General features: G+C 43.0%; 2 protein-coding genes and 11 non-coding genes across 13 annotated transcripts; all 13 read left to right on the top strand.

Moving 5' to 3' along the window:
• The first annotated feature begins 271 nt into the window (after positions 1–271).
• Positions 272–5,515, top strand: LOC144181591 (uncharacterized). Its single transcript, XM_077710169.1, has 9 exons — positions 272–328; positions 397–461; positions 2,360–2,426; positions 2,520–2,612; positions 2,686–2,946; positions 3,018–3,168; positions 3,269–3,346; positions 4,151–4,353; positions 4,427–5,515. Exons 1-8 carry the CDS (start codon positions 272–274, stop codon positions 4,249–4,251), a joined length of 873 nt encoding a protein of 290 aa, XP_077566295.1. The 3' UTR covers positions 4,252–4,353; positions 4,427–5,515.
• Positions 5,516–6,731: 1,216 nt separating this feature from the next.
• On the top strand, positions 6,732–12,211 carry LOC144181115 (dead end protein 1-like). Its single transcript, XM_077709423.1, has 5 exons — positions 6,732–6,833; positions 9,244–9,349; positions 9,459–9,784; positions 10,745–10,877; positions 11,605–12,211. Exons 1-5 carry the CDS (start codon positions 6,777–6,779, stop codon positions 12,039–12,041), a joined length of 1,059 nt encoding a protein of 352 aa, XP_077565549.1. The 5' UTR covers positions 6,732–6,776; the 3' UTR covers positions 12,042–12,211.
• Positions 12,212–21,610: 9,399 nt separating this feature from the next.
• trnal-caa (transfer RNA leucine (anticodon CAA)) lies at positions 21,611–21,727 on the top strand. The gene is made up of 2 exons: positions 21,611–21,648; positions 21,682–21,727. It is a non-coding gene; the product is annotated as a tRNA-Leu (tRNA).
• A 173-nt stretch (positions 21,728–21,900) lies between these two features.
• Positions 21,901–22,017, top strand: trnal-caa (transfer RNA leucine (anticodon CAA)). The gene is made up of 2 exons: positions 21,901–21,938; positions 21,972–22,017. It is a non-coding gene; the product is annotated as a tRNA-Leu (tRNA).
• Positions 22,018–22,190: 173 nt separating this feature from the next.
• trnal-caa (transfer RNA leucine (anticodon CAA)) lies at positions 22,191–22,307 on the top strand. Its single transcript has 2 exons — positions 22,191–22,228; positions 22,262–22,307. It is a non-coding gene; the product is annotated as a tRNA-Leu (tRNA).
• Positions 22,308–22,480: 173 nt separating this feature from the next.
• trnal-caa (transfer RNA leucine (anticodon CAA)) lies at positions 22,481–22,597 on the top strand. Its single transcript has 2 exons — positions 22,481–22,518; positions 22,552–22,597. It is a non-coding gene; the product is annotated as a tRNA-Leu (tRNA).
• A 173-nt stretch (positions 22,598–22,770) lies between these two features.
• On the top strand, positions 22,771–22,887 carry trnal-caa (transfer RNA leucine (anticodon CAA)). Its single transcript has 2 exons — positions 22,771–22,808; positions 22,842–22,887. It is a non-coding gene; the product is annotated as a tRNA-Leu (tRNA).
• Positions 22,888–23,060: 173 nt separating this feature from the next.
• Positions 23,061–23,177, top strand: trnal-caa (transfer RNA leucine (anticodon CAA)). The gene is made up of 2 exons: positions 23,061–23,098; positions 23,132–23,177. It is a non-coding gene; the product is annotated as a tRNA-Leu (tRNA).
• A 173-nt stretch (positions 23,178–23,350) lies between these two features.
• On the top strand, positions 23,351–23,467 carry trnal-caa (transfer RNA leucine (anticodon CAA)). The gene is made up of 2 exons: positions 23,351–23,388; positions 23,422–23,467. It is a non-coding gene; the product is annotated as a tRNA-Leu (tRNA).
• Positions 23,468–23,640: 173 nt separating this feature from the next.
• On the top strand, positions 23,641–23,757 carry trnal-caa (transfer RNA leucine (anticodon CAA)). The gene is made up of 2 exons: positions 23,641–23,678; positions 23,712–23,757. It is a non-coding gene; the product is annotated as a tRNA-Leu (tRNA).
• A 173-nt stretch (positions 23,758–23,930) lies between these two features.
• trnal-caa (transfer RNA leucine (anticodon CAA)) lies at positions 23,931–24,047 on the top strand. Its single transcript has 2 exons — positions 23,931–23,968; positions 24,002–24,047. It is a non-coding gene; the product is annotated as a tRNA-Leu (tRNA).
• A 173-nt stretch (positions 24,048–24,220) lies between these two features.
• trnal-caa (transfer RNA leucine (anticodon CAA)) lies at positions 24,221–24,336 on the top strand. Its single transcript has 2 exons — positions 24,221–24,258; positions 24,291–24,336. It is a non-coding gene; the product is annotated as a tRNA-Leu (tRNA).
• Positions 24,337–26,993: 2,657 nt separating this feature from the next.
• On the top strand, positions 26,994–27,106 carry LOC144181607 (U5 spliceosomal RNA). Its single transcript, XR_013324716.1, has one exon. It is a non-coding gene; the product is annotated as a U5 spliceosomal RNA (small nuclear RNA).
• The last annotated feature ends 495 nt before the right edge of the window (positions 27,107–27,601 follow it).

Genomic DNA, 27,601 nt, shown 5'->3' with positions numbered 1-27,601 from the left:
ACTTAAATATTACGTTCGGTCGCCCATGTTGCTTTATCATGTGCTTACTCATAGCTAGCACCCCTCCCCTCCCCCCACTCCTTTGCTACACACCGGGCATTTGGGATTACTTAGTGGTATGCGTATCACAATATTTTGTTACATTTGTCTCTGAGCGCCATTACTCTGCTGATTATCATCTATATCAACATCTTCTTTCATATTACTCGTGTTACTCACCCTATTACCTCTCGCTGTTCGGGGGGGGGGGCACATGGCACTCTAAGCTACCATGGCCGACGCCGCCTTCATTTTCCTGCTCGTCCTCTCCCGCTATATTAGCTGCAGTGTTGTCTCTCCTCTTTGTTCAAGTCGATGTTTCGGTCCTCTCTAACTGCCGTTTTCTGCTGGTTCCAGTCCCTCAATTGCATGTCGTTTTCCGTTATTTCCGGTACCCTGGTTTCCGCGTGGTCCTTCGTCAGGTCTTCTAGCATTTTCCACGGCTGCCTCTTTTCTTCGGTGATTCGCTGCGTAATTGTTTGTCGTCCAAAACATATATAATGATGATATTACAAGCAAATACGTATACAATAATGATAAACCTAACATTCCGTGCCATCGCCAATAATGGCAATTATATCACATTCATCCATTGTCATCCCCATCGTACACGTCAAGATGGAGGGCTGAGGGGATCTCTGTCAGCGAGGCACTACACGTGTCTACGATGTATCTCTTATCACTTGGAAGGACATTCCTTGTTAGGGATTGCTTTACACACCCACAACTGATTTAATGAGGCATTCACAGTTTCACTGTAAAGTCAGTGTACACTTAGACTTAATCTTTGAGACAAGCATATGCTACCGATAGGATCAGACACATTATGACAATGTGATACGCTAGCTGCTAGCATGACCTTTTTTTTTAACTGTAGCTGGACCTTGTTTGTCCTCTGGTTGATGTAATGTACAGTGTATTAGTAATAATAGGAGCTCAAACATTTCTATATTCACCTTGTGTATCCGGCAAATTCTTTAACTCTGGTACCATTTCAAAGTGTTAGCATTAGCACGGCAGGCAACCCCAAATCCTTCAGGACGCGAATTTCAAACAATTGCTGTATTCCCTTGAAAATATGAGCAGGAAAAAAGCGGCCATCGGGGTATTTAGTGAATGTTTACTTTATAAGAATTCACTGTACATTGTCAACTAAATGTTTTGTGTATCTATACTGTTTCTCCAACTTCTACTGTTGCTGATGCATGTTGGTGACTTTTGACATTAACAGCAATAAATGAGAGAGCTACACTCTCTATGACAAGTTTCCGGCTTGCGCCCCCTAGCTTTTTTCCCACTTTTCACATACGCTCCCCGATTTCGTCTTTAAGATATTGATGCAATCATCTCATCTGCCTTGATTAAAATAAAAAGTTCACCTGTGACGTTGGTGTCAAAACTTGTAAATGCAAAAACAAGTTCCCCTTCACTTAGCGTCAAAATAAATATAATTACCACTTTAATCTTGTCCTTTTGAAATGTTTTTCTTGTAAAAATGATTTAATCTCCTGTTCTCTCGGGAAAAGTAGTTTTGCATAAATAGACATTGTTACGTTTCTGGGTAATGGCCCCAAAGCAGGCGAGATATATAGTCGAGTTCTTAGTGCACTTTTATTTGGAATATGCTTTGTCAGCAACAAGGGAGTAGTTTAAGCAACGTAGACTTGGGGTAGTATTCCTGAGCGTATTTCGGTCCGTGTCCTGGTAACTGGCCTGGCGGGTCCTTCTCCTTTCTTGGTTAGTATCTTGGCGTCGTCCTTCTCCTTTCCTGGTCAATATCTTTGGGTCGTCCTTCTCCTTCCCTGGTCACTATCTTGGCTTCGTCCTTCTCCTTTCCTGGACACTTGCTTGGCGTGGTCGAATTCCTGGGCATACAAAAGTCATAAAAATTAAAAATGGAACAATGGTCTTTTACGTGAAGGTACTTCAGCGTGCTGAAATGACGATCCGGCAACTGGTTCAGTCTCTGGTGGCCTTATAACTTGGCAGACCGTTGATGGCCTCCACCTGGCGCCACTCTGCTCGTTGGGGCTGGGCCTGTGATTGGTCGAACTGGAACACCCAGCCACCAGTCTCGTCGGAAGCCTGACACATTACATCGCCGACACCAAACCAAACAACTTCCTCTTCATGTAGCGTCCAAATAAATCATTTCCACTTTATATTATTCAGAGAGAACAAAAAAGTAAAACGTCAGAATTAATCTCTTTATTACAGCAAAAGTAGACATAGACCTTGAATTTCCTAAAATGAGGCGGAAAGTATTTTGGGGTGGATGTGAACGTTGACTTACTTAGGCTCGCTGAGATTTTTCTTGAAGGAGTGCTTGGAGATTCCAGTGGCAGCGGTCCACCCACTCCCAGGGCACCAAAAACCTGACTCCCGAGGCAAGTGTCATAGTATTTTCTATCCGTTCTCTAAATTTAGATTCATTGGCTGCTATATATTTATTTTGATTGTGATTTTTATTTCTGACATAGTATCTTTTCGAACTCAACCATGTGAACAGTCAGACTCCTTTCCCCCCTACCCACGCAGTTCCCCATCTACTTATTGACACCCTACTCTCTGAGGTAATTGTGTATCCACACACACACCAAAGATATTCTTCTGCGCTGGTGAAAATAACGCGTCGCTTTTTCTCAGGTGGGAGTGATATCCGAAAATGTGCCTCAGCCCTCTTCATATAATTCTCAAACAGACCTCGGTGGCGAATACCACTCGACCACCTTACAATACGGAACCCAGCACTGTTCTGAGCCGGCTTTGAATGCACTGTTCCCCCCCAACAACTCTTTTCTTCCGCCATGCCAATTTTTTTTTTTTTTTACACCCTATGTTGCAATTTCAGCTCCCAAACGCCCGCAACCGCCAGCGTCATCACACACTCTGCTTGCACAGTGGCGGGTATGCCAGAATCTTCCAGCCGCCCTCACGCGGGGGTCACCTATTCCCAGCCTATTTGTCATTTGGTGCAGCTCAGCCGCCTGAAAACGCACCGCACTGCTTTGCGGTTTCCCAAGTTTCCAGCGCTTAAGAGAGAGGGAAAGGAGAGAGGTGGGGTGAGAACGTCGGGTCCACCTGTGGATCTGTCTCACGCCATGCCCGCCGCCCCCACTAGCTGCCTGGGTAAGCTGCTCTCCGCTCGTCCCCCTGAGTGTATGTTCTCATTTTTGAAAGTCATCTTGTCGGGGGAACAAACATGACTTGTGCTGCTTTTTGCCTTCAGGGAAACGAATCACCAGCGTTTTTTTAAAGCACTGGCATGACGGTCAAAGGTCAGAGGTCAACATCTTCCAGAACCACGGTGAGCACGCCTTTCATTTCAATGTGAAAGATGATTTACAAGTGTTTGAAGGGATGAACACGGCCACAGAATTGACTCCGCACTGCCATTGGCATTGCTAGACGTCAATTATGATCAGGGAGGGCTGAATTGGAAGCTAATCTATTAACAAAGTAACACTTAACGAGTTATTAAATGTTACTAAAATGTGTAAAATAGTACTAAAATTAGACGGATTTAAATGAACTTGGATTACGACGCAGACAGAAAAATAAGTTTAATCTAACCTTACACTAAACTTAATTCAAATTTTGTATTGAAGTATGATACCTTCTCCCGGCTTAGCCATTTGCACTGCCTCCACCCTGACTTTCACTATCGATCGGGCTATTTGCTTTTATATTCCCTTCAAAATATTTTGAAAATTATGCACACTTGTCCTCACAACAGCACAACCACTTGCCAACGAGACGTAAAATATACTACTCCTACTAGCGATAGCTCCGCCATTCTTGCTGAGTGACGGGGGGAACTTGAAAAAAATGCAACACTCTGCCCAGTGCTCACAGATATCTGTTATACACGGAAGATGAGGATACAAAGACTGCGCTAAAATCATAAACAGCCTCTCACGTCTTGCCTACCCGGATTTCTCGCAGCTCGAAATTTGTCTCGTATCCAGATGTAATTTTTTGCTCAATTTTACTCGTATGTCGGGGTGCTCATTTGTAGTATAACATTATAAGGCTGTTGTATAAAAATGAGTATGCGTGCTTCGGTGTCTAATTTTTGCTCGCTCTGCGGCATGCTTCATCGCAAGTGCAGGAAGAGGATTGGTTGGTGTGGAGCGCAACCGGTATTGCACACTCGGAGGTCAGGCTAGGGTCACAGTCCAAGCGCCAAAGGCTCAGCGGTGTCTTCCCTAATCACTGAAGTTGGGGGCTACACGAGCGCAGCACCTCTCACCCCCGAGACTGAAAAACTGTCCCCTGTCCATTTTCATGGCACTAACAGAAACATCTCAACAGGTATGCTGTTAGGGATTGATTGGCTTTGTGGTATTTTTTTCCTTCCCTATGTGACCTGTCTTTGTTTCTCCAGATATGGACCAAACATCGCCACAAGAAAATCCTCTAACCCACAGTTGCCTTATTCGGGCCCTTTCGGGTATGAAATGATAGAATCCAGCAGGGTATGGACATACACTGCAAATGTGTTCCACAGAGAGCAGGCTTAGTTAAAATGGCACACTGGTGCCATTACAATGCTACGCATTTTAGTGAATTCATTTTGAAGTTGTTTTCTTGAATTGAATGCTTTGATTGTCATTATACAAGTATAGTGAGATTTAAAGCTTTCACCACTTAGTGTACAAATAACAACAAACAGACAAATGAATTGTCAATAAAGATGTAGTCCAAGTGTGGTCAGCAGAGCAAGTACAATTATCAATGATCAACTACAAGGGCAGTCTCTTGGCGGTCTAGCACGATATCAATCGTCACCGCGGGAAGGAAAACCATCAACTGTGTTGCATGTTTTGGGATGTAGTTACCTTCACTGTTCAACTGATAATTGGCTGCTTTCCTGGTAGATGTGTTATTTTTGACGTCCGGCGACCAATGTGTCTGCCACAGCACTCGACAATGGCGACAAAGACGACTTCAGCTGGTCTCTCCACTTCCTCACTCAACCTTTGAATCATCATAGCTTGTGCTACAGGCGGGGAAATTCACTATATATTTTTGTATTTATAAACTTCACTGCACCATGTGCTTTTGGACATTTAAAAAAGTATCTTGCCGGCTGGACTTTACGATTCATGTTTGTGTCTGTCTGCGTTGCGGTAGGATTTATTCTGTAATACTATTATTATGTGTGCATTTAATCATTTTTGTATGGAAGCTTCGTCAATTTGTCTGAAGAGCACTCGGGATCGTAGCAAGTCACCGAGTCCTCCTTCCAAGGACTGTTTACTGGACTTCTACTCAAGGAATGCAGACCTGGAAGGAGGCTTAAGAAGATGCTTATGCAGCTTGATGGCCATCCAAGCAACCTTTGTGATTACTCGCTTATTGTCGTAAATGACCGCACGGGAAAATTATTTGTGTTGGAGACGATGTCGGATTGTATTCTCACTTGCAAGTAGATCATCAGAGATGCAAATTTAATTAAATGTCAATAATTCAATCAGATATCTGCTTGCATTGTTTTATTAATATATATTGAAGTGTAATTACTGTTGAACCTAACAGTTACCCATGTTGAGTAGATTGCTCTAAATAACCTGATATTAGTGTTCTTATTTTTGCTCTGAAGGATTTTGGGAGGCAAGTGACAAAAACACGGATAAGACTTAATTAAAGCTTCAATGGGAGATTGTCTTTATGTTCATAAGGGAAAAGACAACTTCTCGTAGATCTGACTCCAGTTTTAAAAACTTGCTCTCTCTTGCAGCCCAAATTTCATTTGAATTTTATTAATAGCCTTATAATTAACTTGATTTTGTAGTGGGGCTTTGAGATCTTTCAGGTTTCTTGGACAGCTAGACAGAAGGGATTGTGGGTCTCAAGGTAAGCGAAATGTACATCGTATGCATACAAGACTCGGGTGATCATATAAACCAGGGGTGTCAAACTCCCTTTGGTCAGCGGGCCGAATACAGCTTAATTTGAGATCAAGCGGGCCGGACCAGTAAACTCATTGCAAAATTACATGGAACTAACAATAAGCCCACTTTTTTTCCTTTGTATTAGTCACGAATACTAATAATTAGTGCAAAGAATGTGTAAATTATCCAAATGTTTATTAAAGGAATTTTCCTTTTACATTATGAACAATATATTATGAACAAGAGAATAACAAGAACAAATAAATGCCAATTCATGTCTGCACATACTAAGACACTGCGCCCCCTAGCGGATAATACAAGAACCACACATTTTAAATAAAATTCATGTTTTTTTTTATACAATGCAGCTTTCTTCCCCGGGCCGTTCCAAACCACCAGACGGGTCGGATCCGGCCCGCGGACCGTATGTTTGACACCCCTGACCAATACATTTAAGTGTAAGTGATGACATCTCATCTCATTTTCTGCACCAACCAAAGTGAAATTTAAAGTGAGGTTGAACGTGATTTGACCATCTCCACCCGATCAGACGATCTTTGAAAGTTGAACTTCATCAATGAATGGTCCCTTCAATATGTCTTATTTCACTTTTGTAAATCAAGAATTTAGAAAAAAATGTAAAGTTTAAGTAGAGAAGTCCTGGTTTTGTACGTTTAGTCACCCCATATGCTTTTCCACATTTTACAAAAAAAGGATAGTCCTCCTTTCTTAAAAAAAATTATAGGAAAAGAATTTCTCGGGCACGGAGTGACTTCTGGCCCCGCCCATTTTGGTCATTTCGGGTACACTTGCTCGAACCGTGAATATCATTTTAAAAAGATGGAAAGACGCGCGCTACACCAGGAAATGTTTGAATTGTGCACTGCAAATGCACAGGTGCGTATTGGCATGTGTTTTATTTCACCACTTGAATGTCATCTATAACGCCGCAATGTTTTTTTTTTCTTGCACTGGCTTGGGACTTTGGTTAAGAGCTCGTGTGGCTTAGTTTGTCACTTTTGATTTCTACCACACTTTCATCACACTCCGACCGACTTTTAAGGAGCTTTTTTTAGGCACGATTTTCTCGACTTTTAATCAAGTTCGATGGGATTTGCGTAATTTTCGTGCTTTTGGTATATAGCGAACCCGCCCCATTAGCGTCACGTTTTCGCCATTATATAGCTTGATTTGCATGAATAGTCCTTTTTATTGTTGTTGGGAGTATTCTAATCTGAGTGTTTAAAGAGTAGTTTGGTTATAAAGTTTGTAACAACGTGGGTGCGCCATTTAGGCTTTTCGGCCACTCCCATGGCTAAACTAAACTCGTCTCCATGCAGTTTAGCTAACTTTTGAAGCCTAAATTCTTTTGTGCCCCCACGAAGCCAAAGAGCACAGTTTAGTTTAATAGTCTTCAAAATTTGAGCCTGCTTAATGCCTGTACTGTATTGAAGAAGAGAACCAGGACACAGTCAATGTTAACGTCTTTTACTTGGAACCAAGAGCACAAATTCGCAGACACCAAAGTACGCATGCACCACCGTGCAACAGGTGGACTAAACAAATTTATCCCTAATAGGTTGGAATACACCACCTCATTTAAATTTAAAGCAGTATTTTATTCAAAATAACCCGTTTTCTTCTTAACAAAGTTTTTGTGTTTTAGTTTTTTTTTTTACAAAAAAAAAACAAGTATGCAAACAACAGAATGAACAGCAGTGTGTATCATTTACTTAGTTATTGAAGATATCTGCTTGTTTTTTTATGCATGGTCTGAGCGTCTCAGTAAAGGCGGGTCATACGGAACCGATTGATACACTGTGTTAGACTAATCATTTTAGCACCTGACTCCATTTCCTTAACTCTGTCTTATCCCGTCTAACAACGGAGCGTGTTCAGCATCGGAGGAGACAAACCAGGGTTGAGCGGGCGAGTTAATCCACAGATGATTTATTCCTGACAAATTGATCCATACAGAGCTCCGGGTCTCCCTCCCAAAGAATAACCCTCTGAGAGTCGCTGTCCCAAGCGGAGGATGAGAAAGACATCACCCAGACTCTCATTTGCCCAGTTATAGTATTACACAAATGCATATTCATTCGCTGATTGACAATGATGCGGACTGGTCCACGACTGCCGAGAGGGGGTGTCTTCTCCGGACTTCACACTCTCCATCCTGGAATCCACATCATCCAGACCTGATCTGTCTCCACATCAGCATGAGTCCAACCTCAAAAGAAGAATCCCAGACAGAGCCTTTTGTTCATATTGTGATTGAGTTTAGATCCAGAGTTTAATCCTACAGTAGTAATATCAAAATGAAACGGCTACAATCAAAAGAATGAGTAAAATATGTCCCATTCTTCAACTTGGGTCTGTTCACTTCATTATGTTCAGAGTGTGCATCAGGTTCAGACCTCTCAGTGTCTATTTTAGTCATTGCAGGTTGAGCTCTGGCACGCAGTTGATCTCTATGACGCCGATGCACAGTGTCAGAGTCTCTTTTTTTTTTACTTGATACCACACAAGTCCTGTGTGTTGAACCACTTGTCCAGAAATACAAGATGTACACGTTTTGAAGGACTTGGACAATATCAGATCAGGTTTTGATGCTCCGCCATTTTGCCATGACAAATTATTGAAACGGAGATCATTAGTGTTTGTCAGCTACTATTTTGCACACGTTTCACTCACGTTTAAGAGTAACAACTTGACATGTCTGACATTGCCATTTTTGACTGAATGACCGGACACATTTCACTTTACAAAGCCCACTTCTCCATAAATGAGGCCTACCAGACTGTGCGATACATTGACATTGACTCCCATAATATAAAATGAAGAGCAAAGAGTAGTTTAAGTTCTTCTCTTTGTCCAGTAAAAAAAAATCTTAATTCATAGAACGTTGGATTGGCAAAAAACAAACTATAAACCAACAAAACAATTGACTCAGGACAGCATTGCACACTTAAAAGAGATGTGTTCATTCATTCATTGACTGAACTGCTTCATACTCACTAGGGTTGCAGAGGGTGCTGGAGCCTATCCCAGCTGACTTTAGGCAGACAGACATCATTTCACACTCAAACTCATACCTGAGGACAATTTAGATTGTGCAATCAGTCTACCTTGCATCTTTTGGAACGCACACAGGCACAATGAAGAACATGCAATCTCTACACAGGTGGTCTGATCTGGATTTGAACACAGGACAACAGAACCACAAGGCCACCGGGCCACCTGTAATGAGATTTCTTGGTTTTTAATTAGTTTGGGGTCGTCACTGTGGATTGCTCTTTCTTTTCAGGTGCCAATTAAGAACCCTTTGGATACACTGGAAAAGTGGCTTCAAAAAACCAACATAAGGCTGACACAAGTAAATGGACAGCGCAAATATGGGGGACCACCAAGTGGTGAGAAAATGAATTCTCGATTTTCACAGGGCATACAACTCAGATGTCAAAATGATAAATTACCATGTCAAACCTATCTCCCTACTTTTTTTCTTCATTTCTATGAAAGTTTGGCACGGTCCGGCACCAGGATCCAACTGTGAAGTTTTTATCGGCCGTATTCCTCGAGACATGTACGAGGACAAACTGATTCCCCTTTTCAGTTCGGTGGGGCCACTTTGGGAGTTTCGACTGATGATGAACTTCAGTGGGCACAACCGCGGTTTTGCCTATGCCAAATACGGCTCAGCGGAGATTGCTCAAGCAGCAATACACCAGCTACACGGTCACATGCTGGAGCCCGGCGTGCGCATAGTCGTGTACCCTAGCACAGAGAAAAGGCAGCTTTGGATCACTGAGTTGCCAATGATCGTCCAAGAAGATCAGTTTCTTAAGGTAATCCAGCTGCTCAGTTTTTTTTGTTTTTTTTAAACTCATTTTACTCCGACAGTCCTTGTTTTTTTTATACTTTAAACTTGACCCATGGATAGCAATATAGTTTATATGCAGAGTTATTTTTGGCAGCATTCTTCATTTTCATTTGACCTTGAATGAAAAGAAGTATAAGCCACACCCCCAAATGGCTCCTCCCCTCCCGTGTGCTGGCCACAATTCCCAATTTCCCACCGCATAATATTTCTCCACTGCTGTGTAAAATTCATTCATTCATTTTCTGAACTGCTTCATACTCATCATGGGTGCAGGGGGTGCTGGAGCCTATCCCAGCTGACTCCGGTCCAGAGGCAGTGAGATGGACAACCATGCACACTCACACTCATACCCAGCGGCAATATAGAGGGTCCAATCAGCCTAACATGCATGTTTTTGGAATGTAGTAAGAAACCGTAGTACCCAAGGGAAACCCACATAGACCGGGGGAGAACATGCAAACTCCACACAGATGGACCGACCAGGATTTGAACCCGCCTTACACAAAGAAAAGTCAAAAATATTCAAATGATAACAGACTTTCTGAAAGAAATTGTATGTCTATGATATCTTATACTGAATTTTTACAATTTAGTTGTGAATAAATATTGGTGTGGCAAACTTTCAGGCGCAGATTTGTGGGAGGCGACAGAAAAAATGCAGGCTGAGCTATAGGGAAATGTCACGGATCAAGAACAAATGACAGAAAGTGTCGCCATTTCGTCTCGTCCGGCAAAAACTGGCACACATCTTCTGTTAAAGTCACCCGAGATCCATTTTTAGCTCTTCGTCGTTACATCAGAGTCATGAAAAAAAGTCGGGTGACGAAACAATTTCCTTTCAGGTTAACAAAAGGCACACTGTTTGCAGGTCAAATTAAGAATACGTTAAATTTAACACAAACTTTTTTTTGTTTCTATTCGCCAGGTGCTACGCAGAATGACTGAAGGTGTTGAGAGGCTTTATCTGACGGGTCCAAACCAAAGAGAGACTTTGTTGGCTATTGTTGACTTCACATCTCACTATGCTGCTTCTATGGCGAAGAGAGTGCTTGGGGAAGGTGGGCACTTACTGGGCATCCAATCGTGGTCGGAAGTTAACAGATACTGTAGAAGAGTATGTCCCAACTTTTTTCTGTGAAGGCTGCTTTCATAAAAATCCAAGGAAATCAGGGCCAACTCCATATCTTTCCGTTGTCATTTATTAAACAGGATCGGAATGAGGTTAAAAACATGTTTTTAAAGTCTATTTTGAAGTATTAACTTGTCATTGACGGTCATAGACATCCAATGCATTTTGACTGGCAATGAGGGTTTCCTCAATGTCGGCCTTCCTACTAAAAATGTGTTCTCCTGCTTTGTTCTTTCTGGCTCTCCTTCCCTTGTGTGACTCAAGTGTTAGTTTTGTGTGACTAAAGTGTTGCTCTGTGTATTGCAACCCCGTGTTTGAGTGTGTCGTTGTAGAAGTCTTTTCTCTCTTTGTTATGTCCCTCGTTTTCCTTCTCCCAGTTATGCTTGTATTTTGGTTGTTTTTCTCCATTTCAATGCATGTAAGGTTATTTTGTCACGATATTTTCTCCTGGGTTGCACACCCGAGGCTAATCATAACAATAAGCAGGCCTGCATGGCCCGCAGGCCGTAGTTTGGACACCCCTGGTCTATGGAACGCTCCCACTGTAGAACTGACTAACTGATATGATGTTGCTTTTCTATATCGGGAACATTTCTATTCTCCTCTTAATCTTCAAATTGGCTTTTTAATGGACACTTTTTTTTCTTTCTTTCTAGCCTTTAGGAAGCAGTATGGCTTCAACATCTCAGTCAACTGGGACCCCCAAATGAAAGCACATAAAAGGCTTTCTCGCTTGTACAAGTCGCAGCGGTCAGGCCCACAACAACCCCTGCAATTGCCTCGGCTCGCTCGGGTTAAAATCTCCGGAGCCACGGGTCCGAATCCGCAACCCTGCGCTGATGCCTCTGCTTTCTCTAATCTGGAGAATGTTTGCGCTGCGACTGGAATCGGTGCACCACTCTTTGAGTTCAACTTCAGCCATTCTTGCTGCGAAGGATACTTAAACTTCACCTACAGGGTTCGTATCCCAGACGTAGGCGCCGTCTTGCCAGGGCTGCTGGTGATCTGGCCCGGAGCCACCGAAGAAGCCACGCTGGAAATCGCCAGAGAGAGGGCAGCTGAGCACGTCTTGCGGTATTTAAAGACTTTCTAGTTTTGATGGAAAGTCCTCCAGACTCTCGTCGCAGTTATTTGTGCAGTGATTTGATATTCTGAATCATGTTTTGTTTATCAGTCCGAGTTAAGGAAACCTTTATAACATAACAGGAATGCTGAAATTGTAATAAAACAGAGCATTATTAAAGTTCACGAGAGAAAAAAGCAGTACAACACATTTTGTTACATTTATTCACAAATAAACTTGTATCGAATGGTGGGCTAGCCTCCCTTTGGTGGGGGTGACTCGGCCCCTGGATCTTCAGGTGTTGGGAATCTTTTCCCATTTCTTCTGCAGTTCCCAGCAGACTTTTCTGGGGGGTTTTGTTTTGGGCCTGACACACAAAACTTGAACATTTGATTTCATTTGGCGTCCGGTCAACAGCACGTTTCACTTTGCTGTCCATTTTGTTGGTGTTACGACTCCCCCTGGGGTATGATATACCAGGGAGTCGCAACTATCACAGCAGACAGGTTCGGTCAAAGATGAGTTCGGACACACACTGCAAGTAGCCTTCAGTTATTTTTATTTACAATAAAGTCAACAAAACAGACTACGGGATAACATAGGGGAAGCACGAGATATTAAAGTGGCACCCTCAAATAAACACAGTAAAACCCCCTCCCAGACAGGTGTCCAAATGAACACCCACAAAAATACAGGAAATCAGACCGAAGGATGCCACCGTTAAACTGATGTAATATAATCTAGACAGGGGAATAACTGTGTCTAAATGCACAAACTATATGTATACCCATGGTGTCTAAACTTATCTCAAGTCCCCCTATGCAACCCAAAATCATTAACAACACATACAAAATATAACAGGGAGTAACATACTCACAAGCCTGCAACTCAGCAAGGCATCAAGGACAAGGGCAAAGGCCAGGGCAAGGGCAAAGGGCGAACTGACAACTGAAAAGGCTTTAAATAAGGGCAGGAGGGATGATTGGGGAATTAATTACAGCCGTGTTGGCCTGGGCAGGGCTCTGTCACAGGGGTGGAGCCAGAGCTGCAGATAAGCACACACCTCCTACATAGTGTGTGTCCAGGCTGCCAGCCGTAACACCTCCCCCCTCAAGAGTCAACCTGTTGACGAAATCGAACCACCAACCTGCCTCAATCAATCAATCAATACACTCCTGTTAAAACTCTCCTAAACTTGAGATAGGGCATTATACATAATTTCTTCTGCGCCGGCTTCCATTTTTTTTTTTTGCGCCGATATCCTCTTCTGCGCCAGCGTGCTCTACTGCGCCCCCTTTTGCGGCGGCCAGTCACGAGACAAGGAAGTGGTCGGTCCGGTGGGCGTCCGCGCCAGCCGATGACAAGGCGTGGCCGGTCTGGCGGGCGTCCGCGCCGGCCGGTGATGAGCCGTGGCCGATCTGGCGGGCGTCCATGCCAGCCAGAAACGCGACGAGGAAGTGGTCGGTCCGGTGGGCATCCGCGCCAGCCGATGACAAGGCGTTGCCGGTCTGGCAGGCGTCCGCGCCGGCCGGTGATGAGCTGTGGCCGATCTGGCGGGCGTCCACGCTGGTCCTTTAAGTCTTGGCCAAGCCCCCTTCCTTTAGGAGACACTAGAATTTTAGAACGGTCAGGCACCTTACCCTGGTTGTTCGGAGGGTCGCCAACTCCCTCGTCCAGGGGTGCCAGAGCTTTGCCGCTCTTGCAGTCGCCGGCACCATCATCCAGGGGCGCCGGAGCATTGCTACCACTTCTGGGCGGGCAGTCGCTGGCCAGAACGGTGCTTGGCAGAACAGTGCTAGAAAGAACTGTGCCTGGAAAGCCGGCCGGCACCGGAAGCCTGGTTAGTGGCTTCGGCACGGGTGCGACTGGCGGCCCCAGGGGCGACAGGAGTACTTTGCGTGGCCTCGGCACCGGAACTTGGGGTGCTTTCTGCAGGCTGATCTCCGCGGCGGGCATTTTCTTCATGCATTGTTCTATTTTATTTCTTTCTTCTTCGAATGCGTTTTCCTTTTCAAGCCACTCTTGCTCCAATTTTTCCCTTTCTAAATTGTCCTGCTCCAAAATATTTTCTCTTTCAATCAGTTCTTTTTCTTTTCGCTCTGCTTCCAAGGCCTTTTCTCTTTCAAGTCGATCTTGCTCTAAGGCCTTTTCTCTTTCTAGTCGATCTTGCTCCAAGGCTTTTTCTTTCTCTTGCCTCTTAAATTCCAAAACTCTTTCTTTCTCAAGCCGTTCTTGCTCAAGACGTGCTTTCTCTAGACATGCTTTCTCTAGACATGCTTTCTCTAGACGTGCAAGCTCCAAAGCTTTTTCTCTCGCAAGCCATTCTTGCTCCACACGTGCTTTCTCTACACGCTCCAACTCCAAAGCTTTTTTCTTCTCAGAGGCTAGAGCCGCAGCAGACTCCGAGGTGAAGTTACCAGCCCTATCAAACAACTCCGGTGGAAACACGGTGTCTGATAAATCTACTTGTTTTTTTCGAGCCTGCGCTCGAGTTATGGCACATACGGGGAATACATCCGGAAAACTATTGGAAAAAGCATCGGGATATGACATTACAGGCTGCTTTGGCACCTCCACCACAGGCACTACTCTGTCTCTCCCACTAATAATATCGTTCCCCAAAATAATATCCACCCCTGCCACTGGCAGACTTGAGGTTACTCCTACCTTGTATGTACCTGTGATTAACGCACACTTCAAGTGGACCTGATGTAACGGGGCTGATATATAACCGCAACCTACTCCCGTTACCAACACATTGGTTTCAGACTCACTAGAAAAAGGCAGGATACCAGACAACATCAGAGACTGGTTCGAGCCGCTTTGTTGGCCTGGGCAGTCATGGACAGAGAGAACCCTAGATGAGCGGCAAGATCTACTAGATCTTGCTTCTTACACTGGTCAAGCTGATCTACAGTGTTAAATTGAAAAAGGAACTGCTCTGCATCAAAGTCCATCCTGCTAGTTACAGCACTACACTACACTGAATGATAGCTATTAATTGTGCCTACCTCAACTCTGCTTGCCCAGCCTTCACCGGCCTACTGCACATGCAGTCCGTACCACCAATGACCAAACTGCTGCTGTGATAACCAATCTTAATGATATCCCGGACAAGCCCCCACTTGTTACGACTCCCCCTGGGGTAATCCAGGGGCGCCCTTCTCCTTCCTGCCGGATTCCTCAGAATCGACCAGAGACTGAGAGGAAACACCCGCAGATGCTCCTCCTGTGGCTTCTAAGTACTGCGTTGCTATTAACATCTGGATAACCTCCTGCTTCAATTCAGCTAGCCTGGTTGTCATGGACAGAGAGAACCCTAGATGAGCGGCAAGATCTACTAGATCTTGCTTCTTACACTGGTCAAGCTGATCTACAGTGTTAAATTGAAAAAGGAACTGCTCTGCATCAAAGTCCATCCTGCTAGTTACAGCACTACACTACACTGAATGATAGCTATTAATTGTGCCTACCTCAACTCTGCTTGCCCAGCCTTCACCGGCCTACTGCACATGCAGTCCGTACCACCAATGACCAAACTGCTGCTGTGATAACAGATCTTAATGATATCCCGGACGAGCCCCCGCGTTAATAGCAACGCAGTACTTAGAAGCCACAGGAGGAGCATCTGCGGGTGTTTCCTCTCAGTCTCTGGTCGATTCTGAGGAATCCGGCAGGAAGGAGAAAGATGAGGTAGGCAGGGATGGTGCCACCTTGAATGTAGAGGCTCGAGAAAAAAATCCCAGGGCTGGTTTAAAAGGAAAACTAGATGGAGATGGTACTGTACCTGTTGGGGAAAATCCCCATGTTAGTCTAGAGATGTTACGCATGCAATATGAGGCTAGGGATAGGGAGTATGCTCATCAGCTGGCCCTCAAGAAAATGGAGTTTGAAAAGGAGATTGAACTAAAAAGGCTGGACATTGAACTCTCAAAGAGTTCTAATATGGTAGAAAGTAGGGGTTTAAAGTTAGTGAAAGCCTTCCGCTTGTACCGCCGTTCCGTGAGACGGACGTCGAGGCGTGGTTTAGTGCGTTTGAACGGATAGCACTGTCCCATAAATGGCCAGAAGATGGCTGGGCTCTAGTCTTACAAAGTAAACTGTCAGGGAAAGGCCTTGAAGCTTTGAGTACACTGTCGATAGAAGACGGGTTGGTATATGATAAGGTAAAAGCAGCAGTGTTGCGCGTTTACGAACTGGTGCCTGAGGCGTACCGCCAAAAGTTCAGAAATCATAAATTAAAGCCTGGACAGGCCGTGGCTGAGTTTGGCCGTGAAAAAGAAGTATTCTTTAAACGTTGGTGTGAAGTAAGCAAAGCTTCCACTTTTGAAACACTTACTGAGTTACTACTAGTTGAGGAATTGAAAAGTTGTTTGCCTGAACAAATAGTGACCCACTTAAATGAGCGCGAGTTTGAAACGATGTCCCAAGCCGCAGTTCTGGCAGGTAACTACCTGCTGACGCACAAAACCTCGTTTGGATCTACCCGATCTGATAACCGGGGCTTCCCAAGCTCAACTCCGGGTAACCAGAATGAAATTCCTGGTAAGACAGTAACACCCTTGTGGCGTCAAAACTCTGTCACGGGGCGCGAGACACGTAGATGTAGTTTTTGCCATCGAATTGGGCATCTTAGAATGAATTGTTTTTCTTGGAAAAACCAACAGATAAGGGACCCCTAACCACAACCACCAACCTTTTTCTTGAGGGCCAGCTGATGAGCATACTCCCTATCCCTAGCCTCATATTGCATGCGTAACATCTCTAGACTAACATGGGGATTTTCCCCAACAGGTACAGTACCATCTCCATCTAGTTTTCCTTTTAAACCAGCCCTGGGATTTTTTTCTCGAGCCTCTACATTCAAGGTGGCACCATCCCTGCCTACCCCATCTTTCTCCTTCCTGCCGGATTCCTCAGAATCGACCAGAGACTGAGAGGAAACACCCGCAGATGCTCCTCCTGTGGCTTCTAAGTACTGTGTTGCTATTAACATCTGGATAACCTCCTGCTTCAATTCAGCTAGCCTGGTAGTCATGGACAGAGAGAACCCTAGATGAGCGGCAAGATCTACTAGATCTTGCTTCTTACACTGGTCAAGCTGATCTACAGTGTTAAATTGAAAAAGGAACTGCTCTGCATCAAAGTCCATCCTGCTAGTTACAGCACTACACTACACTGAATGATAGCTATTAATTGTGCCTACCTCAACTCTGCTTGCCCAGCCTTCACCGGCCTACTGCACATGCAGTCCGTACCACCAATGACCAAACTGCTGCTGTGATAACCAATCTTAATGATTTCCCGGACGAGCCCCCACTTGTTACGACTCCCCCTGGGGTATGATATACCAGGGAGTCGCAACTATCACAGCAGACAGGTTCGGTCAAAGATGAGTTCGGACACACACTGCAAGTAGCCTTCAGTTATTTTTATTTACAATTTGGTCAACAAAACAGACTACGGGATAACATAGGGGAAGCACGAGATATTAAAGTGGCACCCTCAAATGAACACGGTAAAACCCCCTCCCAGACAGGTGTCCAAATGAACACCCACAAAAATACAGGAAATCAGACCGAAGGATGCCACCGTTAAACTGATGTAATATAATCTAGACAGGGGAATAACTGTGTCTAAATGCACAAACTATATGTATACCCATGGTGTCTAAACTTATCTCAAGTCCCCCTATGCAACCCAAAATCATTAACAACACATACAAAATATAACAGGGAGTAACATACTCACAAGCCTGCAACTCAGCAAGGCATCAAGGACAAGGGCAAAGGCCAGGGCAAGGGCAAAGGGCAAACTGACAACTGAAAAGGCTTTAAATAAGGGCAGGAGGGATGATTGGGGAATTAATTACAGCCGTGTTGGCCTGGGCAGGGCTCTGTCACAGGGGTGGAGCCAGAGCTGCAGATAAGCACACACCTCCTACATAGTGTGTGTCCAGGCTGCCAGCCGTAACAGTTGGTTTTGAAAAAAAAAAAACCTTTCTGAAAGAATTCCTGTTGATGATTCACAATTTGTTTCTTAGTTATTGTGAAGGTATGTTATGTTGCCCGGAAGGTTGCTTCCAGTTTTGGGGCTTGGAAAGCACTCTAGCTTGTTTAGCACTAAGCAATTTATGACAAATCGTGTCAGAAGCACATGATCTCTGTTGGGGCTACTGGCCAACACTTAAATAAACTCGAACACAGGAACACACACTGAGGCAGATGGAATGAAAGTTGAAGGCGGCGTCTGTAGAGGCGGGGGAGTGGACCATCCTGAGGCCCGAGAGTGTGACTACTCTCCAAGCTCCTCTAAGCTATCTCCCGCCGAAAAGCTGCTTCAACGGTGGTTTTATTAGAGATAAGACAAGTCATAAAAATGGGAGGCGTTTATACAAGAGAAGGAGGTGGAGTGCAAAAGGTGTAGTGCACATTTTAACCAATAGGTGTAAGTTAAATTCTATTCTAGTAACTTTCAATACATCATAGTGAAAAGGGTGCAAGACTAAATATAAGAATACAAATATATTTCACAATCTCATTTTACCAATATAATTTTACAAATGCACTGATGTTCCTGTCATATTCTTTGTTTTATGAGAATTGACCAATAAATGTGCCAGTTCCTTGAAGCTCACGTTCCTCAATCTTTTCAAGGAATAGACCCCAAGGCGCACGGTCGACTTGCCGAAAGACATTTAGCCGACTGACATCTGGCCGACAGCCAACTGACCGAAAGCAGCACGCCAAAAGAAGATGAACATCCATGAAATGTCGTAATAATCGCTGGGGGCAAACTATCTGTAGGGGATTCCGTCATGCTGAAGCAGTCCCGTTGAGGCCTTTAAGATGCTCGGTCATAGGGGAGGGGCTGGGCCTATAGCCACTGCTCCTCCGCATCCTGAGGAGCACGGTGAGCTGGCACGGGCATTTCGTTAGGATTTCTCCCGGACGCCTCCCAGGGTCGACGCCGTGGCCTCGACCTTGGCCACTCTATGGAGAGTATTTCTCCCGGCTGGCCCCGGAACGCTCTGTGATCTTCGCCGAAGGGCTGGATTAACTGTCTGGGGAGAGGGACGATGATCGGAAGAAGATGAGGTGAGATGCGGTGGTGTGTAGTCAAGCGCTAATTGCATGGAGCATCTTGTGGGGGGAGAATGAAATCATAAATTGGATTTGAAAATGGTTATGAAACAATCTTGAACTTTTCTTGACAGGAATTGTAGGAGTCATAAGATGGCAAGAAAACCCTCCAGCTTGCCGACGGATTCTGACTCCAAAGCTGAAGAAAGCGTCAAGTCTCTGAAGGAAAGACTTTTTCAGGATGTCATTGACTGCTATGTTAATGTTGCGGTATCATGGTTTATTTGGGTAGCTTTCTGTGACCTACTTTGGACACCAAGCCCAGTTTATTTGTTGTTTGGAGTAAGCACTTGAGGCATTCAATTCAATTAACCATAAGGGTATCTGCTGCCATCTAGCCTTGTGAATGGGCATCATGTCTACACCCCAAATGTAAGCCGACCGAGACTTTTTCAGTCTTATTTCAATGCAAAATGACATTGTCTTATATTTGAGCCAAGGTGGCATGTTGTGAAGTTGCGTAAAACAATAACAAGTGCATTTCAAAGGACATACATATTTCCTATTGGCTCTACGACAAATCTGCAGCCAAACAGTGACACTCAGCGACACTTATGATGGTGGTGACACTGATGATTGTAATATTGATTGAAGGTCCCTATGACATTTAACCGTGATACGGATTGAAAGATTATATGCAAGGATTCGTGACATCCAAATTCCCTACGACAAAGAACAACCTGCCAATAATCATAATGATGTCTTTAACATGTCTCAGTGACTGTTGTACCTTTTTCATGTCATCAATGCTGAAACTTAATAAAAGCGCAACTTGGGACATGGAAGGGAGAGAAGGTCCGCAGAGCCGAGCGCGAGTCCATAATGGACATGGACTCGCGCCTCCGACCTTTCCCAGCCGCGCGGTTGCTTTAAAATATAACACAGTCTCATGCCTTGTTTTTCCTTTGTGCACGATTGGTAAGTATGGGGATCTGTAACTTCAGACCCAACACATGTGCGTACCGTATTTACTGGCACATAATCCGCCAGAGTTTATAAGCCGCTCCATGAATATGGCATTGAAATTTGGGAATTTTACAATTTCTCGCGTATAAGCCGCCCCAATTTACAATTTTCACTTCCGTATTCATGGTTCTAATAGGCAGTACAAATGTGTTACTTTGAAGAGAAAATCTTAAGAAACATTTTCACAAGTGGTATTTCTGAGATACTGAATGAATCAAAAGCACATTATTAGGGTCAATATCGTAAGGAAATTAATGTGCCTGTTTTGTAAATGTAAAATGTCAAATTATTCAAATTGAAAAAGGGAAAAATGATCTTGATGAGGACCTGATACTTTTTAATGAATTACAATTTTCTTATTGATAGGTGCACCAATAAGTATTCCCAAGTTCACCTTTCAATAACGGAGGCATCTGCGATCATATCCTTTATTCTTGCAAGAGAGAATCGATCAAAATGCGCCTCCAGTCCCTTTTGTTAATATATTCATAAGATTTAAACAACATGCATAACAGAAGTCTAAACATTATTCAGAGTCTCAAAACAATTAGTCACAGTTCTCAAAACTATTGTAGGTCTGTCAAATCTTCCCGAGAGAAAATTTATGCAGACCGTCTTGAGAAGCCATGTTTCCCAAAACAAATCCACAGTTCCCAAGAGCTGGTTGTTAACCGTCTTCAAAGTTCGATGCTTCCCAAAACAATGTACCGTTCTCTTGCTGTGAACCATAGTCTCCAGAAGTCCAGGTGTGAAGGAGAAGTGACCTCCAAATGTGTTTTGGTTCACTTTGGAACGAGCACTTCTTTTGCAAGAGATGTATTAAAATGCCTTGTATTAATGTCACATTTATAATAATGATGAACCTAACATTCCTAATAAGCAAAGCGTTCATGTATGTAATGTTTAATATCCAAAATAAGAAAAGCGTTCATATATGTAATGTTTAATATCCAAAATAAGCAAATCGTTCTTTATTGCAAGCATATGTATCATATTGATAACTCCAACCTTCCTAATAAAGTACAAAGTAAAGTAAAAATGAATGTATAAAGAAATATTAAAATGTAATTTAAAAAAAGATGGAGGAGCTGTAAAACATGAAAAACAAATGAGAGTGGACAGAGCTACTCCCACTGGCTTCCGCGTGGCAGCGCCATATTGGTGGGCCGGATTAAAAGGTCTAGCGGGCCGGCTGTGGCCCGCGGGCCGTAGTTTGCCCACCTGATTTGTAACTACGTATGTGGTTTTTAAATCTCCCGTATTTGCATTCCCCCCTTTCTTGCTAGTGTCACCATTAAATTTCCCGAATACGGGATGAATAGAGTTATCCAATCCAAGATGGCTATTGAGAATGCCCACTTATATCAGCATTATTAAAAATCGATACAAAATGGCCCGCGGGCTGCGAATTTACTATTTTTATTTCACAAATTAGGTCAAAATCCAAATTTAGATGTACATGTCAAAATGATGGCGGTCACTGTTTCTTGTGTCAGGATGGCCGAGCGGTCTAAGGTGCCAGACTCAAGGTTTGATCCTCCTTCATCCTAACTGTATGAGTATTCTGGTCTCCAAATGGAGATGTGGGTTCAAATCCCACTCCTGACATGATTTTTAGGCAGCCACCAATATCACATGCACACTTAAATTCAGAGTTTTACCTCATTTATGATGTGAAAATATGAAGTCCGCGTCCATTTTGTGCCATATGAATCATGAGTAACTGTCCATCGAGCGGACATTTTTTGTTAATGAGCGATATTATCTCCATAATTCACCATGTCAGGATGGCCGAGCGGTCTAAGGCGCCAGACTCAAGGTTTGATCCCCTTTCATTCTAACTGTATGAGCATTCTGGTCTCCGAATGGAGGCGTGGGTTCAAATCCCACTCCTGACATGATTTTTAGGCAGCCACCAATATCACATGCACACCTAAATTCAGAGTTTTACCTCATTTATGATGTGAAAACATGAAGTCCGCGTCCATTTTGTGCCATATGAATCATGAGTAACTGTCCATCGACCGGACATTTTTTGTTAATGAGCGATATTATTTCCCTCATTCACTATGTCAGGATGGCCGAGCGGTCTAAGGCGCCAGACTCAAGGTTTGATCCCCTTTAATTCTAAATGAATGAGCATTCTGGTCTCCGAATGGAGGTGTGGGTTCAAATCCCACTCCTGACACGACTTTTAGGCAGCCACCAATATCACATGCACACCTAAATTCAGAGTTTTACCTCATTTATGATGTGAAAATATGAAGTCCTCGTCCATTTTGTGCCATATGAATCATGAGTAACTGTCCATCGACCGGACATTTTTTGTTAATGAGCGATAGTATTTCCGTCATACACTATGTCAGGATGGCCGAGCAGTCTAAGGCGCCAGACTCAAGGTTTGATCCCCTTTCATTCTAACTGTATGAGCATTCTGGTCTCCGAATGGAGGCGTGGGTTCAACTCCCACTCCTGACACGATTTTTAGGCAGCCACCAATATCACATGCACACCTAAATTCAGAGTTTTACCTCATTTATGATGTGAAAACATGAAGTCCGCGTCCATTTTGTGCCATATGAATCATGAGTAACTGTCCATCGACCGGACATTTTTTGTTAATGAGCGATATTATTTCCCTCATTCACTATGTCAGGATGGCCGAGTGGTCTAAGGCGCCAGACTCAAGGTTTGATCCCCTTTCATTCTAACTGTATGAGCATTCTGGTCTCCGAATGGAGGCGTGGGTTCAAATCCCACTCCTGACACGATTTTTAGGCAGCCACCAATATCACATGCACACCTAAATTCAGAGTTTTACCTCATTTATGATGTGAAAATATGAAGTCCGCGTCCATTTTGTGCCATATGAATCATGAGTAACTGTCCATCGACCGGACATTTTTTGTTAATGAGCGATATTATTTCGCTCATTCGCCATGTCAGGATGGCCGAGCGGTCTAAGGCGCCAGACTCAAGGTTTGATCCCCTTTCATTCTAACTGTATGAGCATTCTGGTCTCCGAATGGAGGCGTGGGTTCAAATCCCACTCCTGACACGATTTTTAGGCAGCCACCAATATCACATGCACACCTAAATTCAGAGTTTTACCTCATTTATGATGTGAAAATATGAAGTCCTCGTCCATTTTGTGCCATATGAATCATGAGTAACTGTCCATCGACCGGACATTTTTTGTTAATGAGCGATATTATTTCCCTCATTCACTATGTCAGGATGGCCGAGCGGTCTAAGGCGCCAGACTCAAGGTTTGATCCCCTTTCATTCTAACTGTATGAGCATTCTGGTCTCCGAATGGAGGCGTGGGTTCAAATCCCACTCCTGACACGATTTTTAGGCAGCCACCAATATCACATGCACACCTAAATTCAGAGTTTTACCTAATTTATGATTTGAAAATATGAAGTCCTCGTCCATTTTTTGCCATTCGAATCATGAGTAACTGTCCATCGACCGGACATTTTTTGTTAATGAGCGATATTATTTCGCTCATTCGCCATGTCAGGATGGCCGAGCGGTCTAAGGCGCCAGACTCAAGGTTTGATCCCCTTTCATTCTAACTGTATGAGCATTCTGGTCTCCGAATGGAGGCGTGGGTTCAAATCCCACTCCTGACACGATTTTTAGGCAGCCACCAATATCACATGCACACCTAAATTCAGAGTTTTACCTCATTTATGATGTGAAAATATGAAGTCCTCGTCCATTTTGTGCCATATGAATCATGAGTAACTGTCCATCGACCGGACATTTTTTGTTAATGAGCGATATTATTTCCCTCATTCACTATGTCAGGATGGCCGAGCGGTCTAAGGCGCCAGACTCAAGGTTTGATCCCCTTTCATTCTAACTGTATGAGCATTCTGGTCTCCGAATGGAGGCGTGGGTTCAAATCCCACTCCTGACACGATTTTTAGGCAGCCACCAATATCACATGCACACCTAAATTCAGAGTTTTACCTAATTTATGATTTGAAAATATGAAGTCCTCGTCCATTTTTTGCCATTCGAATCATGAGTAACTGTCCGTCGACCGGACGTTTTCTGTCATTGAGCAATATTATTTCTGTCATTCACTATGTCAGGATGGCCGAGCGGTCTAAGGCGCCAGACTCAAGGCTGGATCCCTTTCATGCAAAATGAATGAGTATTCTGGTCTCCAAATGGAGGCGTGGGTTCAAATCCCACTTCTGACATGATTTTGAAGAACTAATGTCGCTTAATGACACGTTGTACGTAATCACTTGAAAATATTAATACATATAAATGACTCATATACGTCATCTTTACCTTATTTTTGGAAAATTTCGAAGGCATATGAAGCTAGTGGTACAGTCCTAAATAAAAAACAATCTAGTCCATCCTTAAACAGTTCCATTTTGTTGCAAACAGATAACCTGACAATACAGTTCTAAAAATGTCCACCTAATATTTAAAAGTATGCCTTAAAAATGAGGTCATTACCATATCCACTAACAGAAATGTTTCAAAGCCCAAATTCCACATTTTAGAAATGTTCTCTTTCTATATTTCGAATATTCATGTGCATAAAATCAATAGTTTTTAGACCATAGAGTATTAGAATTTACGACATACATGGTTGTATTTCTTCTAAATTGTTGTCCATTTTAGCAAAGCTGACAAACTGCAGACTGGATTTTCAAAAAAAGTATGGCAGGACAACGAATTCTGCATTTTTTAAATAAAACTGAACAAATTTTTTCGAGTCATTTTGTGAAAAAGAGTCACGGTGGTTGTGGCTTGTTGTTTCAGATGCTTTCCCCAAGGTCTGTATGAAGGGCCAAATATGCTCAATGTAATATATTGATACTATAACGGTAAATGACATCAGATTATACAAGTGGGCTAAACCATCGCCACCTGATGGTCATTACGGATAACCGAGTGACCCGGATGTTGATGTGTTTAAAAGCTGTCTGTGAGTGTCAATAAGATAGCCTCCGGCACAAATGCAAGTTGGCTCCGTCGCCTATACTGCAAAGTTATCACACTCGATGGGGACACTATTGCGAGCACAGTCGTCGACGTTTCTCTATTTTAATAACCACGGGAAGTGTGACCCAGGCGAGCCCTCCAAAAAACGGCTTCAAAAGCTCATGTATGATTACCAAAAGGATGATGCATTTGCCCAACGCCAGTAGCGATATTGCGTTAAAAAACGCAATTCGTATTGCTATGACGTTGTCACTGTTGTCCACAATACAAAACGTCATCACCCTCTTACATCTTACTCGTATATATTGCGACTTTGTGGGATACTTAAACACACGATCGATATATTATCAATAAATAAACTCTGTGATTCAATTGAAAATCTTCCACTATCCTTTATTGATTATGATGGCAAGCTTCAGTTCCCATAAGTATCATCTGTCGCTATTTCTATACGCATTAACGCATTAACGCACAATTCAATAATGATACAACACTGCACTGCTTCAACCTTTCAAGATTAGGATTAAGATCTAAAAAATAAAGAATAAATAATAATAATCAACTTCTTTTTCATTCATTCATTGTTAAAACACCCTACCCAAAACTGTCTTGATTTTTCCTCCCACAAGAGGACGCTATTCCTTTCCACTTTGGATTGCTTGATAGCAAATATGTAAAAAAACGCAGATTTTAATGATCAAAACATCTTTTGAATAGTTAGAATTAACATGATGACAAACCCAATTCATAGTTTAAAAACACGATATTTGGCTTTTACATATACTTTTGAAGGGTCAAGTTATATGAAAACTATTCAATGACAAAACGTGTCATTTCATAATCAGAATTTCACATGAGGACATTATTATTATTGTAATAACTTTGCCTTTTGGACGACGGAGCCAACTTGCATGCGTACCGGAGGCTAGTTTATTGATACCCACAGACAGGCTTTTAAACCATCAACATCCGGGTCACCAACAACAAGGTAAAACAATGGCTGGCTCTAGAGGTGACTGTGCAGTGAGTGCTTCATACTTGGAAGTCAATAGCAATTACCGTATTTTCACGACTATAAGGCGCACTCAAAAGTCTTAAATTTTCTCCAAAATAGACAGTGCACCTTATAATACAGTGCGCCTTATATATGGAAAAAAATGTCATTCATTGAGGGTGCGCCTTCTAATGCGGTGTGCCTTTTAGTCGTGAAAATACGATATGTTATTACAAGCGAGCTCGTGACTGAAGCTGGCGAGCACACGAAACAAGAGGGTGCTGCATCTGTGAGCAACCCATACTTACCTGGTAGGGGAGATACTATGATCATGAAGGTGATTCAGCTAGCGTATAATATATTCAAAATAAATTCACTTGGTACGTTATTGTCAAAGTTGAATGTTTGAGCACTCTAATTATTCAGGATTGGTTTTCACTTGAAATGTAGCACAAAACAACGAATGGTCCGTGGTGGATCATCATTCACATTAGTTCTCTACTCCCTAACGTGATTCACATGGCCCACCACGCCTGGTATTTCCCAAACATTCTTTATATTAAAATGTATAAACACAGCGACTACCTTCTCAACCGTACTCGGTGTCAATATTAAATGAATCTCTGAAAGTTATAAACATTATTTGATCATTTGGACCTAAATGATGTGTATATATATGCATCACAACGGTACTTCAATGCCCTTACTGCCTCATACTTGCTGCAACGGGATTGGCTGCATAATACAACTGCTGCAACGGGATTGGCTGCATAATACAGCCGCTGCAACCATTGGCTGCTCAAAGTACTAGAGCCTCCCACTAGTTTGGAGGGCGTTAGCCTGTATGTTAAAGTACTATTACGGATCTATACAAAGCTTGTTCTATTATGTTAGCGTCAGTGCAGTCTTGTTCCTCTTCAGATCGTATAAAACTTTTGCCTTTTACTAAAGATTTCCGTGGGGAGGAACAACAAGAGGATTTATCCAATTTTTTGTAGCTCTGCGCAAGTGGAGCTGCACTCAATTGTCAAAAAAAATCAAATATACTATCCTGATAATCAACGCTAATCATCTGATTCGTGCGCCAGAGCTCATTTCAAATGTTTTTCAGTCAGTAATTAAATATTCTTAATGAAACAGGACTAACGTTAGGTTTTTTTGCGTCAATTGAATAATCAACTGACATGTTAACTTTCCAACAAGTCAACCTGGATGTTGAACTCATATTACACTTCTATTCGGTTTTTAATTTTTAAAACTTTATTTTGTCAGAGATTTGAACAATGTGATTTGAAGATGTCTTATATTGCTCTAGTTCAGATATTGGAAAACTACGGCTCGCGAGACCTTCTAAGATTTAGTTTTTTTCTCTCCCCAAGATGGCGCCGTCACGCGGAAGCCAGTTGCAGTAGCTCTGTCCACTCTTATTTGTTTTTCGTATTTTACAGCCCCTCTATCTTTTTTAAATACACTTTCTTAATACATTCCCTTTTACTTTACTTTATACTTAA

This window comes from Stigmatopora nigra, chromosome 23 (assembly GCF_051989575.1).
Source record: "Stigmatopora nigra isolate UIUO_SnigA chromosome 23, RoL_Snig_1.1, whole genome shotgun sequence".
NCBI classification, from domain to species: domain Eukaryota; kingdom Metazoa; phylum Chordata; class Actinopteri; order Syngnathiformes; family Syngnathidae; genus Stigmatopora; species Stigmatopora nigra.
This window is presented reverse-complemented; position numbering and strand designations above follow the sequence as displayed.

Coding starts and splice junctions, on each gene's coding strand:
- LOC144181591 (XM_077710169.1), top strand. CDS start 272: ATGGCCGACGCCGCCTTCATTTTCCTGCTCGTCCTCTCCCGCTATATT. Junction 2,613..2,685: donor TTGACACCCTACTCTCTGAG/GTAATTGTGTAT, acceptor GCTTTTTCTCAG/GTGGGAGTGATATCCGAAAA. Junction 3,347..4,150: donor CAACATCTTCCAGAACCACG/GTGAGCACGCCT, acceptor TCGCAAGTGCAG/GAAGAGGATTGGTTGGTGTG.
- LOC144181115 (XM_077709423.1), top strand. CDS start 6,777: ATGGAAAGACGCGCGCTACACCAGGAAATGTTTGAATTGTGCACTGCA. Junction 6,834..9,243: donor TGTGCACTGCAAATGCACAG/GTGCGTATTGGC, acceptor CTTTCTTTTCAG/GTGCCAATTAAGAACCCTTT. Junction 9,785..10,744: donor AAGAAGATCAGTTTCTTAAG/GTAATCCAGCTG, acceptor TCTATTCGCCAG/GTGCTACGCAGAATGACTGA.